This window comes from Oncorhynchus mykiss, chromosome 20, assembly GCF_013265735.2.
Source record: "Oncorhynchus mykiss isolate Arlee chromosome 20, USDA_OmykA_1.1, whole genome shotgun sequence".
Classification (NCBI taxonomy): Eukaryota; Metazoa; Chordata; class Actinopteri; order Salmoniformes; family Salmonidae; genus Oncorhynchus; species Oncorhynchus mykiss.
The window spans coordinates 30,291,136-30,309,512 of NC_048584.1; the positions used below are offsets into that span (position 1 = coordinate 30,291,136).

The window sequence follows — 18,377 nt, forward strand, 5'->3', positions numbered from 1 at the left end:
GAAACAATTCTTACATTAAACAGCCAGATGAGATCTTTTTCTCATCACTGATCTGAACACGTGGTGAGACAAAATGAAATCTAAGAAATGTATTCATTTTCTCACGAAAATTGGATATCCTATATTATGGCTGTTTGGAGTATGGCTCCAAATAATTAATAGTATTGGACTCATACTCACATGTACACACTCTCCTCTGTGATCCCTTGAAAGGCATTGGCAGGTATACTGTGGAGCTGCATGTTGTCTCCCAGCTCACTGCACACAGAAGAGAGAAGAGAAGAGCAGAGGATAGGAGAGAAGAGGATAGGAGAGAAGAGGAGAACAGAGGATAGGAGAGAAGGGGATAGGAGAGAAGAGGAGAGAAGAGGATAGGACAGAAGAGGAGAGAAGCGGATAGGAGAGAAGAGGAGAGAAGAGGATAGGACAGAAGAGGAGAGGAGTGGATAGGAGAGAAGAGAGGATATGAGAGAAGAGGATAGGACAGAAGAGGAGAGAAGCGGATAGGAGAGAAGAGGATAGGAGAGAAGAAGAGAGAAGAGGATAGGACAAAAGAGGAGCGAAGCGATAGGAGAGAAGAGAGGATAGGAGAGAAGAGAGGATAGGACAGAAGAGGAGAGAAGCGGATAGGAGAGAAGAGGATAGGACAGAAGAGGAGAGAAGCGGATAGGAGAGAAGAAAGGATAGGAGAGAAGAGAGGATAGGAGAGAAGAGGAGAGGAGGGGAGAGAAAATCAGAGAAGAGGATAGAAGAGAAGGGGAGTGAAAATAAGAGAAGGGATAGGAGAGGATAGGAGAGAAAAGAAGCGGATAGGAGTGGAGAGGAGAGGAGAGAAAAGAAGAGAAGGTTTAGGTTTAAGGTTTAATTTATTTGCAACAAAGAAAATAAGTGATAAACAACAATACAGATGAAAACAAATAAATAAAGATAAACAATGTGCAGGTTGGAAGCCAAAGGGATTACATAAAAACCACACCACAAAAAAACAACATACAATACATAAGTAAAAAAATAAAGCTTTGTTAAAACAGATAACAAAACCCACTAATCATAAATGTACAAATGAACCAATCGGCAATCACAAAAAAAACTAAAACAGTATATGCTTTGTTTAAATGTGTGTGCATGTGTAGACAGATGTGAGAGTTGGGCTATATGGAAGAGATTACTGGGTAGTTTGGTTCATCAGGCTGACCCCCAGTCTTCACTTGAAGTTATTGAGGAATGATGAGGTTTTGGCAATGTGAAGATAAGAATTCCAGAGTATGGTACCTCTGTATCTGATAGAGAATTGACTATGTGAGGTGCAGCAGTGGGGAGGGTGAAGGTTATCGCAGTGTCTTGTGTTATATAGATGGATTTCAGAATTAACCTGGAAGAATCCATTGAAGGGTTTAGGTAAATGGTCTGGGTGGTATGAGTATTTGTAAAAATTGGAGTACATTAATGTAGACAAGATATTGAGTTTCTTAAACAAAGGTGCATGTACTGGCTTAAGCAGGGGGACACCTCTGGCACTGCAGGATTTGAGTCCCTGGCGGCGTAGTGTGTTACTGATGGTAGGCTTTGTTACTTTGGTCCCAGCTCTCTGCAGGTCATTCACTAGGTCCCCCCGTGTGGTTCTGGGATTTTTGCTCACCGTTCTTGTGATCATTTTGACCCCACGGGGTGAGATCTTGCGTGGAGACCCAGATCGAGGGAGATTATCAGTGGTCTTGTATGTCTTCCATTTCCTAATAATTGCTCCCACAGTTGATTTATTCAAACCAAGCTGCTTACCTATTGCAGATTCAGTCTTCCCAGCCTGGTGCAGGTCTACAGTTTTGTTTCTGGTGTCCTTTGACAGCTCTTTGGTCTTGGCCATAGTGGAGTTTGGAGTGTGACTGTTTGAGGTTGTGGACAGGTGTCTTTTATACTGATAACAAGTTTAAACAGGTGCCATTAATACAGGTAACGAGTGGAGGACAGAGGAGCCTCTTAAAGAAGAAGTTACAGGTCTGTGAGAGCCAGAAATCTTGCTTGTTTGTAGGTGACCAAATACTTATTTTCCACCATAATTTGCAAATAAATTCATTAAAAATCCTACAATGTGATTTTCTGGATTTTTTTTCTCCTCATTTTGTCTGTCATAGTTGAAGTGTACCTATGATGAAAATTACAGGCCTCTATCATCTTTTTAAGTGGGAGAACTTGCACAATTGGTGGCTGACTGAATACTTTTTTGCCCCACTGTACCACACCATATACCACACCTCCTCGGGCCTTATTGCTTAAATATACAATGATAATATAGCTTTACCCATTTTAAGATCATATACACTCAACCCCAGTTGTATGTGACTCTACTATTCTAATTATTTTCACTGAAAAGGAACTGACCCTGGTCTTTGTGATGACATCCTGTGGCCAGGGAATGATATTTAGTATCTCTTCTCTTCTCTTTGCTTCTTTCCGCTTTTCTCGTCACTCGTCTCTCTTCTCTCCTCTCCTCTTCTCTTCTCTCCTATCCCTGCTCTCCTATCCTTTTCTCTTCTCTTTATGACATGTCTCCATAATGCTGTTCACCACTGTAGAACCTCAAGAGTGGGAAGAGTGTCCATTTTTGTTCATGAACATTTTCATTTATTTGTATTGTTGACCTCGCACTTGCATCTGATGACATTGATATTGAATCTCTTTTCATAGAAATTCCCTCCTGTTCATTTTTTGGTTGATAAAAATGTGGTATTGGATGCATCTATCGGCCACACGATTCTGACATTGGTAGTTTCATTAATATCTTTGGATCAACCTTGGATTTGATTATTCATGGAGATACAAATGTGTTTTCTATTGGGTGATTACAACATAAATGTATTTAAAAATGAGAACCACTCACTAACATCTGACATTTTAAATACTTTATACTCCAGCTATCTAACCAGATCATCTGCCACCCTTATTGAAAATATTTTTAACAAATTCTTTAAATAATGTGGCTAATGCAGGTATGCTTTAAACTGACATTTCTGACCACTTTTAAAATGTCCACTTCTCATTGGTAGCTGGAAATGAACAGATGTGAATGATTAGTAGCATGTAATGTGGAATATGTCTGAGGATGCCAGGCTGCCCTGTATCACGCACTCCTATCATCCATTACGCACACCAACCTTCCCTCGTCATGCGCATCAGCGATATTGAACTCACCTGGACTCACTAATCACCTGTTTATTACCTCCCCTCTATTTGTCAGTTCCACAGCTCTGTTCTCTGCTGCTGCATTGATTGTCTTTTGTTTGTTATTAGTGTGTTATTAGTTTGCTTCTCTGCTTCAGTTTGATCCTCCTGATGTAATGGAGGTAATTGGTCACTTAAAGATAACAGCAGGCCCGTCTGAAGTTTGCTAGAGAGCATTTGGATGATCCAGAAGAAGATTGGGAGAATGTCATATGGTCAGATGAAACCAAAATAGACCTTTTTGGTAAAAACTCAACTTGTCGTGTTTGGAGGACAAAGAATGCTGAGTTGCATCCAAAGAACACCTTACCTACTGTGAAGCGTGGGGGTGGAAACATCATGCTTTGGGGCTGTTTTAATGCAAAGGTACCAGGACGACTGATCCGTGTAAAGGAAAGAATGAATGGGGCCATGTATCATGAGATTTTGAGTGAAAACCTCCTTCCATCAGCAAGGGCATTGAAGATGAAACGTGGCTGGGTCTTTCAGCATGACAATGATCCCAAACACAAGGTCCTGGAGTGGCCTAGTCAGTCTCCAGATCTCAACCCCATAGAAAATCTTTGGAGGGAGTTGAAAGTCCGTGTTGCCCAGCAACAGCCCCAAAACATCACTGCTCTAGAGGAGATCTGCATGGAGGAATGGGCCAAAATACCAGCAACAGTGTGTGAAAAACTTGTGAAGACTTACAGAAAATGTTTGACCTCTGTCATTGCCAACAAAGTGTGTATAACAAAGTATTGAGGTTATACACTCTATCAGCAAGACAAAACAGCAGCCTCTGGTAAGACACGGGGCGGGGGCCTATGCATTTATGTAAACAACAGCTGGTGCACGATATCTAAGTAAGTCTCAAAGTTTCTCTCACACTCAATGCGCTGTATTCCACCATAAGCAAACAGGAAAACGCTCATCCAGAGGCGGCAATCCTTGTGGCCGGTGAATGCAGGGGAAAAAAACAAATCTAGACACTTTTACTCCACACACTGAGATGCGTACAAAGCTCTCCCTCGCCCTCCATTTGGCAAATCTGACCATAACGCTATCCTCCTGATTACAAGCAAAAATTAAAGCAGGAAGCACCAGTGACTCGGTCTATAAAAAAAGTGGTCAGATGAAGCAGATGCTAAACTCCAGGACTATTTTTCTAGCACAGACGTGCCTTTTCCCACCTGGACAAAAGGAACACCTGTGTGAGAATGCTATTCATTGACTACAGCTCAGTGTTCAACACCATAGTGCCTTCAAAGCTTATCACTAAGCTAAGAACCCTGGGACTAAACACCTCCCTCTGCAACTGGATCCTGGACTTCCTGACAGGCCGCACCCAGGTGGTAAGGGTAGGTAACAACACATCTGCCATGCTGGTCCTCAACACAGGGGCCCCTCAGGGGTGCCTGCTCAGTCCCCTCCTGTACTCCCTGTTCACTCATGACTGCATGGCCAGCCACAATTCAAACACCATCATTAAATTTGCTGATGACACAACAGTGGTAGGCCTGATCACCGACAACGATGAGACAGCCTATAGGGAGGACATCAGAGACCTGACTGTGTGATGCAAGGACAACAACCTTTCCCTCAAAGTGATCAAGACAAAGGATATGATTGTGGACCACAGGAAAAGGAGGACCGAGCACGCCCCCATTCTCTTCGACGGGACTGTAGTGGAGCAGATTGAGAGCTTCAAGTTCCTTGGCATCCACATCATGAACAAACTAACATATTCTAAGCACACCAAGACAGTTGTGAAGAGCGCACGACAAAACCTATTCCCCTTCAGGAGACTGAAAAGATTTGGCATGTGTCCTCAGATCCTTACAGCTGCACCATCGACAGCATCCTGACGGGTTGCATCACTGCCTGGTATGGCAACTGCTCGGCCTCCGACCGCAAGGCACTACAGAGGGTAGTGCTTACGGCCCAGTACATCACCGGGGCCAAGCTCCCTGCCATCCAGGACCTCTATACCAGGCGGTGTCAAATGAAGGCCCTAAAAATGGTCAAAGACTCCAGCCACCCTAGGCATAGACTGTTCTCTCTAGTCATAGACTGTTCTCTCTGCTACCGCACGGCAAGCAATACTGGAGCGTCAAATCTAGGTCCAAGAGGCTTTTAAACAGCTTCTACCCCCAAGCCATAAGACTCCTGAACAGCTAATCAAATGGCTAACCAGACTATTTGCACCCCCAATACATTGCTGCTACTCTCTGTTATCATCTATGGATAGCCACTTTAATAACGCTACCTGCATTTACATAATTACTTCAACTACCTCGACACCGGCGCCCCCGCACATTGACACATTGACTCTGTACCGGTACCCCCTGTATATAGCACCCGCTATTGTAATTTACTACTGCTCTTTAATGATTTGTTTTTCTTACCTTTTTTAAGGTATTTTCTTAAAACTGCGTTGTTGGTAAGTAAGTATTTCACTGTAATTGTATTCGGCGCATGTGACAAATAAAATTTGATTTGAACCACCCAGTTTAGAATATTATACATACAGGAAGAAGTACTCCAGTATGACCAGGGAGGAGATGGTGGAGAAGTCTGGAAAGTGTATTATTCCTGTGTTACAGATACTCCTGGAAGAGAGAGAAGAAGGGGAAAGAGGTTTTAAAAAAAGTGGGTGAAATGTGTGTGTTACAAAGCTGTGACAGCATTTCATCAAGTAAACAAAATGCCAAAATGGAATATTGACAAACTGAGTTGTTGTAGCTGGAATTACAGTAGTATGGTAACTAACAATAATATTGCCATAAAAGCTTACAGGTATCTCAGCTTGGGCAGATCAGTGAAGGCCCCCTTCTCTATACTGATCAGATTTCTGATGTTCTGTATCTGTCTAAGGAATAAAAGAAAGCATCACAATAAACATTTATTTAGAAAACTTTAACACTGATTTCCAACATCCCAATCAAGTAACATATTTTTACTCGTGATAAGTGCACTTGTGAATCATACGTGTACATTATTTTGTTACAGTAATATTCTGTCCAGGAATGAAGAGGATTAAGTAAATAAGTAAAATTCGGCATGAATTGTTGTGTTCAATCCAGACAAATGGATTTAGAAAAAAGTTAAAAGACCCACAACAAAATCCTCAAACAAACCACAGTCTATTACAGTAACTTATTAGGGTAGGAGACACATACTAAGAAAATGTAAACACAGTCAAATACAAAACCCTCAATGGAACAAAACGTTATCTCACCAATTAAAACCTTCAGAACTGGGAGAGGAAAATGCTGTAATATGGTGTGTGTGTGTGTGTGTGTGTGTGAGACACTTACATCTCAGTTAGGCTGTGGAGAGAGAGGAATGCATGGTTTCTTATGTACCTGGTGCAGTCACTCTGAGATATCTCACTGTAGAAGAAAAAGAGACAGCATAATGTAAATTCACATTCTAAAGGAATATTCTCCTTAATAATAAAATAGAGACAGAATATGCCGAGAGTAAACTGCAAATGGACCGCAAAGTGAAATTAGAAGTATTCTGATAAGGCCAAAGGGGATAGGATCAGAGAGGCTCTAGTGACATGCCCTTGACAGTTTCCTGTCTTCCTGATGATGCCCTTGCTACCCTCCAACCCATCCCCCATCCCAAACCAACCTTCCACACCCTCTCAACCCCTTTCTTCTATTGTTAATTATACTTTCTTTATAGACCTCAATACGTTTTACCCTTCCAGTCCACCGTACCACCCACTGATATGTAATTAACCAACACTTTTCTTTAGATAGCCTTTTAGATTCCATCTTAAACCAGATAATTAAACCTAGCGACCCACTCTGCTTATATTTTCCCTCAGCCCTGTGTGAGTGTATGTGTTTGTTTGTGTGTGTGTACCTCTCTTCTTAAGTTGTTGCATAACATCTTAATTACTGTTACTTTTGTGAAACGATTAAAAAGCCATTTCATTTCAGAGCATCCTCACACATGGAGGAGAGGCTGGGCCATGATTTCCAGCCAATGTGAGTCGTCCGTGACAAGACAATACCATCTGAACTCCACCACAGCAAATTAGCCAGTGTGACCTAGGACTGGATTAAATCAGATTGACATCGGCATATTGGTTGTTTTGGTGGTGTCGGAGGTGGAACTGAGTTCGAGCTGTCATATCCACAAGCCTCCAAATCATTGCCACCTTCTATCTCATATTACTTACATTCCTTCAAGGATCTCCTTAAGGGATTGCCATCCTTACAGAAGCCCAACTACCACGGCCTGACGGTGATGTCTACCTGAAACTCCTGGCCAAAACCTACAGAGTAAATCCCTAAGGATCCTTCATCTGCAGTCCATGGCTTCATCCGGTCTATTCTCATTCCCCTCCTGAATCCTTATTCTTACATCCATTCCATTTCTGCAATAAATATTCTAAACCCATTTCAATTGCTGGTCCTTAAACTCATATAAAGAGATAATGATAGCTAAGGGGGCTGCAATAAACCTCAACCAAAATCTAAATCGGACACTAATTGAGTTATCAGTAAGAAGACAGCTGCATCCTGATCAGATCACGGGAAGCTTGTTCCCCTGGCTATAGGAGTTGGCAAGTCAGCACAAACAGATCTGGAACCAGGCTACAGTAAGCCATCCCCCCTGATGGAATACCATAATATGGGTCTTGCCAATTGACTTGTGAGTGGTGAGGGGTCCTTGACTCAAAGGCCAAGCTGGGGTAAAGCTGTCAGCCCAGATGAGGGATTCACCCAGCTATACATGCAATGCATTAGTTAGATGGGATCTGGATGTACAGTTGTGGCCAAAAGTTTGAGAATTACACAAATGTTAATTTCCACAAAGTTTGCTGCTTCAGTGTCTTTAGATATTTTTGTCAGATGTTAATATGGAATACTGAAGTATAATTACAAGTATTTCATAAGTGTCAAAGGCTATTATTGACAATTACATGAAGTTGATGCAAAGACTCAATATTTGTAGTGTTGTGTTAAGGTGCGTGAATGAGGACCCAAAAGCGAATTAACAAAACAGAGTTACTTTAATGACGAAACACACGTAGGCTCAGATGGACAGGCAGATTCCGACAGGACAGGACAAGGTTGCAGCAAACACGACGATAGTCTGGTTCAGGCATGAGTAACACAAACGAGAATCCGACAAAGACAGGAACAAAAACAGAGAGAGATATAGAGGACTAATCAGAGGGAAAAAGGGAACAGGTGGGAAAAGGGGTGACGAGGTAGTTAGGAGGAGACAAGGAACAGCTGGGGGAAAGAGGGGGAGAAAAGGTAACCTAATAACGACCAGCAGAGGGAGACAGGGTGAAGGGAAAGGACAGAAACAAGACACAACATGACAATACATGACATGTTGACCCTTCTTTTTCAAGACCTCTGCAATCTGCCCTGGCATGCTGTCAATTAACATCTGGGCCACACTGATGGCAGCCCATTCTTGCATAATCAATGCTTGGAGTTTGTGGGTTTTTGTTTGTCCACCCGCCTCTTGAGAATTGACCACAAATTCTCAATGGGATCAAGGTCTGGGGAGTTTCCTGGCCATGGACCCAAAATATCGATGTTTTGTTCCCCGAGCCACTTAGTTATCATTTTTGCCTTATGGCAAGGTGTTCTATTATGCTGGAAAATACATTGTTTGTCACCCCCAAAAAATGGTAGACCTCCACAATTCTGGTTCATCCTTGGGAGCAATTTCCAAACGCCTGAAGGTACCGCATTCATCTGTACAAACAATAGTACGCAAGTATAAACACCATGGGACCACTCAGCTGTCATACTGCTCAGGAAGGAGACGCGTTCTGTCTCCTAGAGATGAACGCACTTTGGTGTGAAAAGTGCAAATCAATCCCAGAACAACAGCAAAGGCCCTTGTGAAGATGCTGGAGGAAGCAGGTACAAAAGTATCTATATCCACAGTAAAACACAGTCCTATATCGACATAACCTGAAAGGCTGCTCAGAAAGGAAGAAGCCACTGCTCCAAAACCGCCATAAAAAAGCCAGACTACAGTTTGCAACTGCACATGGGGACAAATATCGTACTTTTTGGAGAAATGTCCTCTGGTCTGATGAAACAAAAATAGAACTGTTTGGCCATAATGATCATCGTTATGTTTGGAGGAAACAGGGGGAGGCTTGCAAGCCGAAGAACACCATCCCAACTGTGTTGTGGGGGTGCTTTGCTGCAGGTGGGACTGGTGCACTTCACAAAATAGATGGCATCATGAGGGAGGAAATGATGTGGATATATTGAAGCAACATCTCAAGACATCAGTCAGGAAGTTAAAGCTTGGTCGCAAATGGGTCTTCCAAATGGACAATGACCCCAAGCATACTTCCAAAGTTGTGGCAAAATGTCTTTAACAAGGTAATAGAGTGGCCATCACAAAGCCCTGTCCTCAATCCCATAGAACATTTGTGGGCAGAACTGAAAAAGCATGTGCGAGCAAGGAGGCCTACAAACCTGACTCAGTTACACCATCTCTGTCAGGAGGGGATGGGCCAAAGTCACCCAACTTTTTGTGGGAAGCTTGTGGAAGGCTACCCAAAACATTTGACCCAAGTTAAACTATTTAAAGGCAATGCTACCAAATACTAATTTAGTGTATGTAAACGTCTGACCCACTGGGAATGTGATGAAAGAAATAAAAGCTGAAATAAACCATTCTCTCTACTATTCTTCTGACATTTCACATTGTTAAAATAATGTGGAATTTTTACTCGGATTAAATGTCAGGAATTGTGAAAAGTTTAAATGTATTTGGCTAAGATGTAGACTTCCGACTTCAACTGCAGCTTAGCATGAGTTGACAAGTACTAAGTGTTTTTTGTGGTGAGGATACTTGGGATTCAGCCTCACCTGGCCTCAACCGCTTGGTTGACAGCAAACTGACCTTCCTGCCACACCATCAGGTCAGTAAGAGTGACAGAGATCAGCCAAAGTAAGTTACCGTGTATTTTACAATAACTACTTGCAGCAAGCTGACCATAAATTATAATAAAATAAGCACGAACTAGGCTGGGCGATATGGCCAGAATATCAAATCACAATATTTTTCAAGTTTTTGATGGTATTTGATGTTTTGGAATAATTAAAGTTCTAAATATGCTTTATGAGTAGTTCATGACCCTAGAGTGGCAACACATAAATTATACGTGATTTCAATGGGGCATTCTACATTCTGATTGTTTTATACTGTTCAATCCAACTTCAACCCCAAAAATGTTTTAGCATTTTCAAAAATATTCTGCATTTCCTGCACTCATGTTACAATTTCCGCACTTTGTCACGTAGGGCTGCATGATATGAACCAACAATCTAGGCCTAATTATTTGGTGAACTGTTGGAATCGTAGAAATATAATGATTATTCAAATTCTACATTTGGATAGCAGGCAGCACTTTAAATACATAGTTTTTTTGGGAACTCAGTCTGGGTCTCAACTTTTGCAAGGTAGAATTGTCGAATACACAAGGTGCAATATCGAAATGTGGTTGTGCACCAACAGTTTTTCTCTTGTTATGTCAGTCACTAATAGTCACTCAATTATCCCACGTCAGCTAAAATGTTTTAGATTGTTAAATTAGTGTAGCATCCAGCTATCTAAATTTACAGTAACCATGGTCAGATTATTTCCCTACAAAACCATCAACTCCCTACTAAACCATCAACTCCCTACTACATCATCAACTCCATATTAAACCATCAACTCCCTACTAAACCATCAACTCCCTATTACCCAATCAACTCCCTACTAAACCATCAACTCCCTATTACACCATCAACTCCTATTAAACTATCAACTCCCTACTAAACCATCAACTCCCTATTAAACCATCAACTCCCTACTAAACCATAAACTCCCTATTACACCATCAACTCCCTATTACACTATTAAACCATCAACTCCCTATTACACCATCAACTCCCTATTACACCATCAACTTCCTACTAAACCATCAACTCCCTATTACACCATCAACTCCCTATTACACCATCAACTCCCTATTACACTATTAAACCATCAACTCCCTATTACACTATTAAACCATCAACTCCCTATTACACCATCAACTCCTATTAAACTATCAACTCCCTACTAAACCATCAACTCCCTATTAAACCATCAACTCCCTACTAAACCATAAACTCCCTATTACACCATCAACTCCCTATTACACTATTAAACCATCAACTCCCTATTACACCATCAACTCCCTATTACACCATCAACTTCCTACTAAACCATCAACTCCCTATTACACCATCAACTCCCTATTACACCATCAACTCCCTATTACACTATTAAACCATCAACTCCCTATTACACCATCAACTCCCTATTACACCATCAACTTCCTACTAAACCATCAACTCCCTATTACACCATCAACTCCCTATTACACCATCAACTCCCTATTACACTATTAAACCATCAACTCCCTATTACACCATCAACTCCCTATTACACCATCAACTCCCTATTACACTATTAAACCATCAACTCCCTACTAAACCATAAACTCCCTACTAAACCACCCACTCCCTACTAAACCATCAACTCCCTACTACATCATCAACTCCCTACTAAACCATCGACTCCCTACTAAACCATCAACTCCCAACTAAACAATAAGCACCCACTTTTCCCATCTGGTTCCACCCACCATGTGTAAGAAAGATGGCTTACTAAAACATGTGTGAGGCTTTTGTTCAGTGTGCTAACACAGTCTTGTGTCTCACAAGAAACCAGGGTTTGATACCCAATCAGTCACATTGGGACTTTATTATGTGTCTATAAGACTGAAAAACAAAAGTGATTAATGAAATTCATAATGAAAACTGTGATGCTATTTCTATCCACACAATGCCTAATTGTCACGCCCTGACCTTAGAGAGCCTTTTTATGTCTCTATTTGGTTTGGTCAGGGTGTGATTTGAGTGGGCATTCTATGTTCAGATTTCTATGTTTTGTTTTTCTATGTTTTGGCCGGGTATGGTTCTCAATCAGGGACAGCTGCCTATCATTGTCTCTGATTGGGAATGATACTTAGGCAGCCTTTTCCCTTTTGTTATTGTGGGAAGTTATTTTTGTTAGTGGCACTATAGACCTTGTAAGCTTCACGGTCGTTTCTTTGTTTCTTGTTTTGTTGGCGACATTTATATAAATAAACGCAAATGTACGCTCACAACGCTGCGCTTTGGTCCACTTCTTCAGACGATCGTGACACTTATATTCAGACCAAGACCCTCTATGCTGTTCACTGTGTGTGTTTGTATGTACAAATAGTATCTTTGGGCTGCATTGTGTGCGTCCCAGGTGGCGCTCTATTCCCTAACTATGACCGATGAAGTCTACTTTATCTAACTACACTGAACATAAATATAAATGCAACATGCAACAATTTCAAAGATTTTACTGAGATACAGTTCATATAAGGAAACCAGTCAATTGAAATAAAGGAATTAGGCCCTAACCTATGGATTTCACATGACTGGGAATACAGATATGCATCTGTTGGTCACAGATACCTTAAAGGTGGGGGCTTGAATCAGAAAACCAGTCAGTATCTGGTATGACCACCATTTGCCTTATGTGGCGTGACACATCTCCTTCGCATAGAGTTGATCAGGCTGTTGATTGTGGCCTGTGAAATGTTGTCCCACTCCACTTCAATGGCTGTGCGAAGTTGCGGGAACTGGAACAAGCTGTTGTACACGTCGATCCAGAGCATCCCAAACATACTCAATGGGTGACATGTCTGGTGAGTATGCAGGCCATGGAAGAACTGGGAAAGTTTCAGCTTCCTGGAATTGTGCACAGATCTTTGCGACATGAGGCCGTGTATTATCATGCTGAAACATGAGGTGATGGCGGCGAATGAATGGCATGACAATAGGCCTCAGGATGTCATCACGGTATCTCTGTGCATTCAAATTGGCTTTTATAAAACGCATGTGTTCATTATCCGTAGCTTATTCCTGCGCATTACGGAGGTAAAGAAGCCGGATGTGATGGTCCTGGGCTGGCGTGGTTACACGTGATCTGAGGTTGTGAGGCCGGTTGGACGTACTGCCAAATTCTCTAAAACAACGTTGGAGGTGGCTTATGGTAGAGAAATTAACATTCAATTCTCTGGCAACAGCTATGGTGGACATTCCTGCAGTCAGCATACCAACTGCACACTCCCTCAAAACCTGAGACATCTGTTTAATTGTGTTGTGTGACAAAACATTTTCGAGTGGCCTTGTATAGTCCCCAGCTCAAGGTACAGCTGTGTAATGATCATGTTGTTTAATCAGCTTCTTGATATGCCACACCTGTCATGAAACATGGGACCAACACTTTACGTTGCGCTTATATTTTTGTTCAGTTTAGATAAAGCAGACACATTTTATATGGATATAGTGTGGTGCCTTATCTTTGAAAATGTATGCAGTATCAGATTATTTTAAACAGCAACCCCCACTATCTACAGTTTTTTTTGTCTTCAGAAATAGACCGTGGAAGAACATCAGCCATGAGTAGACCGAAGTTTAGCCTTGCACGAGCCTTGGCTCATAGTTTCAAGTTTTATTAGTCGTATGTGGGGATAGACATGGTATACACCGCCCAATGAAATGCTTACTTGCAGGTTCCTTATCGACAATACACCAACAATAAGAAATAATACAAGATAAGAATACTCATAGGAGCAGGAGACTGTTTCCTGTTTCTGTAGCATGAGGCAGCTTGATGTACAAGTAATCCCACAGAACAGGTTGCTAGTCTATCACAGGGCCTTACTCCCACTCCATCTCCTAAATGCTGAGTGTCAAGCAGAGACGCATTGGGTCCCATTTTCAGTCTTTGGTATGACTCGGCCGGGGAACAAACTCCGAACCTTCCGGCTGTCATAACTCTCCTGTGACGATCTGAAGGATCGGGTTACAGGGGGGTCCGCTCTACAGCGTGCTCTCTCAGAGGGGGAGAGCGGGAAGTAGACTGTTTTATGGTCAGTCATAAAATGCCCCTATGCTCTGTAGTGTTCGAGATTGGAATGTAAACTGTGGAACACAGAGACACCCTTGGACATCAAACGTTTGAATAATTAAACAATGTTTCTATTTTGAATGAGAATGATCCATGGACACTTAAAGGACAGTTATGTTGAGTGTGTTTCATTTGGTGATCTCATGAAAGACAGGAAACATACATAACTGTATCTCTGTCAGGTTTACATCTAAATATTGTGAAACGTATGTGATTAAACATTAAACTATTTGTGAAAAGATGTAATGTGATGTTAACCTTCTAAATGAGAGTATGGATTTTCATAAAGTTGTAACTAGTCAGTGGCCACACCCCCGTGAGCCCAGACATCACATTAGGCGTCATAGAACCAACCCTTCTTCCACAGAGTATAAAACCTAGTTCCTATGAAATGTACATTAGACCAGAAAAGATGGAGCAACGCTAAATGTTGAAATGGTTAAGAACTACAGCGCTATAGACCACGCAAACCACGGTGTAAGCTAAGGTCGCAAATGGTTGAATTTACAAGACCAAAACGTGCTGGGTGACGCTGGACGCTGGTGTGTGAAGCAGTTTAAACTACTACTCTACCAAAGGACAAGACCAGAGGACGTGGAGATCATTCCCATGTTGAAATGGTGAAGAAATCTAGAAAAGTAAGAATAATTATTCAGACTGCAGCTGTTTAAATACTTTAGTCTGGTAAACGCATCCTATTCTAATAAGATTTCTGAATGGTTCTCTGAAGTATCCATTATAACAACTACGACAGACTGTGACTTCCGGGGAACGCAACCAGAGACTTTTCTGTCAACTCTCTCCAGCAGATGGACCGGCAACCACAGAGAGAGACAGCAAGACATACACTCGTAAATATGTAAATTGCCATTTATTTTCAAATAAGCGGTCGTTCATGTAAAGTATTAGCACTTTCTATGAGTGTAGTTATCAGCTATGAGTTTCCCGCTATTGAGCGGTCCCTACCCCATTTCCTTTGTCTACCAAGCCATCATAACGGTTTGTCCTCTAGGGACTTTCTTTGTATCATGTATGAACTAATTGTGTGTGTTTTCATGTATTTCTGTGATTTGATTATTTAGCTAGTAAATAAATAAATAAGCCAATTTGTATATCACTGATTCATAATTTATGCTAGGGTTCGTGCAGATATCCAAGGGTTTGCAATGTTCAGTAATGAGAACTGATGAGGTACAATTCATTAATAAGCGACTGTTTTGATAACATATTTAAATATCTGAAGAGGTGTTTCAGGAAATAGAGACTATATAAACTTTTTCCCGTGGTGCCCCGACTTCCTAGTTAATTAAAGTTAACATGATTAGTTTAATCACGTAATAATAATTGTACATAGAGAATTGATTTGATAAAATAAGTCTTCACATTTAATGGTAGTCACAGACACAACACAGCGGACACTCTGATCATAAGGCCAGTGAGTTGGTTCATCAACCACGCTTATCATTATTTCACAAATAGTAACCAACAATTTGTTCATATGAATTGACATGCTTTTGATCTCCTAAATAGTGGGTGAAAGGTAATACATCATAAATAAATGTAGGTCAAACTACTTCCTCTAAAAGGATGTGTGTATGTAGGCAACTCATCTGCAGTGTCTTAGCTCTTATTACTTATTTATATAATAAGAAAGACTCCGAATACAAGGAAATGAACTGGAGCCTCACATTTCCTAAAATGAGTTAGTACCAGAATAACAGAACAACACTGTGCATGATCAAGGGTGCTCCATTCTTAAAGGGGACATCAGTCATTAACAGAACATAACATCATCCAAAGATACCCATCCAAAGTGGACATCTCCTTTCCTCTTCTTAAAGCCCCCAGACAGTCTTTCACTGCATGTCTATTGAATCCCAGTGTGTGTTTATTGAATGAAAATAACTCCAAACATATTTTTTTTATTTCCCTGAGCCTCCTTTTGCCATTGAAATGCTCAGTCTGACAGTGTGGGTGTGTTGATAAAAATGTTAATATTTAAATACACAGCCCTGGTAGATAAAATCATCTCTAGACTCTAGAGCCTACTCGCTTCCAAAAGTCATTGGTCAGACTAATTAGGTCTGATTGCGATGTCATGCTTTGGGCCAAAAACACCATCCCACCTGAACAGGCTGAAATTCCAGGGCGCCCCCTCACACACAAACCACATCTTACACTAAAAGGCCATTATCTGAGTGTTACTTTGACCTCATAATGTGGAAATATTATAAAAATGACGACTGTACTGCCACTTTAACATCCATTTAGATACATGTTTCATACAATATAATGTTAGATTATCACACCTTTCATAAAAGCTACCAGCAGTATGTCTTCCACAAAACAAATACGTTTATAACTGGGCACTAGTCAAGTTTTAAACAGCCTCATGAAGCTTTGCTGATCTATAACATTGAAAAGGTAAACCCAGAGTTAAACTGAAAATGTGTAATAGGGCTAAAGGAATACTGACAATGCTATATGTCACAGGTGAAAAGGGCTTAATAAATACATTTAATTGAAACTTACATTCTGGACACGTTGACCAGTCCTCTGAAGGCATTGCTTGGAACTTCATTCAACGGCAGATGAGTTAGTCTTCTAAAGATTATACACAAGGAAAAACTTGTTTTAAAAACATGTAGTCTAAGGTAATGCTGGCTGCTGGCAACCAGATCACAGAGCATTTCTTATTATTCTGTATGTAAATCTGTGACAGTCCATTTAGTATGATATGTTATGTTTCATATGGTATGTATTCATTTGTATATATCCATCACCCATTTTGTATGATATGTTTTACATTACAAAGCGGAAAATGTATTTGCAAAGCAGACAATATGTTACAAATTTGTAACACATGTGATATGTTATGAATTCTAGGTGGCTAACATTAGCTAGCTGGCTAAAATTAGCTAGACTAAGGGTTAGGGTTAAGTTTAAGTAACGTTAAAAGTTTAAGGTTATAGTTAGGGTTAGGGGAAGGGTTACCTAAAAGGGTTAAAGTTAGGGTTCGGGGGAAAGTTTAGCTAACATGCTAAGTAGTTGAAAAGCAGCTAAAAATTAGTAAGTAGTTCAAAAGTAGATAATAAGCTAAAATACAAAAGTTGTAATGAGATTTAAACTCGCAACTTATGGGTTGCTAGATGTTCGTGTTAGACATACATTTTTGCCTTATGTAAGCATCTGTACTATGTAACCATACCAAAGATAACATATCATACCAATTTGATTGGATTTACATTTACTATGTTATGTCTAGTCTATGAGACCAGGCTGAGTATTAGGCTACTATGGTGGCCTGAATTTTAATAAACTGAAGTGAAGAGGGTAAAGCACAATCAGTAGCTAGGTACTGTACTACAGACAGTACTGTCCTGATAAAAGGCCATCATTGTATCTACTGTAAATTGGATTGTGTTTCCTAATTGACTGGTTGAATTCAAAGGTTAAATAAATAATCAAATAATAAATAATCAACGACAAAAGTGTCGGGCAAATTTAAAAAAAAACATGGGTAGATATTGACGCTATAATGTAATATATGCACAATCTCTCCACCAAAACGGACTTACATTTTAGGGTACTTACAAGTTTCGAATAAACGATGGAGCGGCTTGGGACCTCAGTTGCGTTTCCCTCGTGCAACTGAGTTTATCTCCCGTGTCTTTGTAACATGTATCGCTCTTCAATGAACATTTGCAAATCGACGGACAAGTGAAAGTCCAGCAGGAGCGCAAATTCAGAACACCCGACAGCGCGAGAAGAACCCACACCGTCCGCCTTGCTGGTGCCATCCTGTAGGCTACCTGGGCATTGATCAACCGCTTCCCCTTTCTCCCCAATCGTCACTTTCTAAAGAGAACTCAAATAAAACCGACCTCAGATAGACGAACCTAGGTAGCCAACCTAACAAAGCAAATTGAAGCGGAGGAGAAGAGAGAACCATTATCATTTCCACCTGCCCTGCGCTAATGCAAAGTCCTGTATTTTCCTGGGGTGCGTCACTCAGTAAATCAGCATTCAACAAGGTTACAGTTATAGCCCAGCCCTGACAGGATCACAACATAACTGCTCTACTCTCTCCACATTAAAAATACAAATTATACAAGACAAAAATGCTGGGT

At 40.9% G+C, this 18,377-nt stretch overlaps 1 protein-coding gene across 1 annotated transcript in view; it reads right to left on the minus strand.

The window, feature by feature from the left end:
* The window catches only part of LOC110498786 (lutropin-choriogonadotropic hormone receptor), a 37,286-nt gene extending 19,157 nt beyond the window's left edge, over positions 1-18,129 (minus strand). Inside the window, exons 1-6 of the mRNA XM_036955549.1 lie at positions 17,842-18,129; positions 16,780-16,851; positions 6,519-6,593; positions 5,996-6,070; positions 5,730-5,810; positions 181-258 (exon numbers count right to left, since the gene is read on the minus strand). Of these exons, the coding sequence (XP_036811444.1) occupies positions 181-258; positions 5,730-5,810; positions 5,996-6,070; positions 6,519-6,593; positions 16,780-16,851; positions 17,842-18,047 (587 nt within the window). The 5' untranslated portion in view covers positions 18,048-18,129. The remainder of the gene's footprint in view (positions 1-180; positions 259-5,729; positions 5,811-5,995; positions 6,071-6,518; positions 6,594-16,779; positions 16,852-17,841) is intronic.
* Between the last annotated feature and the right edge of the window lie 248 nt (positions 18,130-18,377).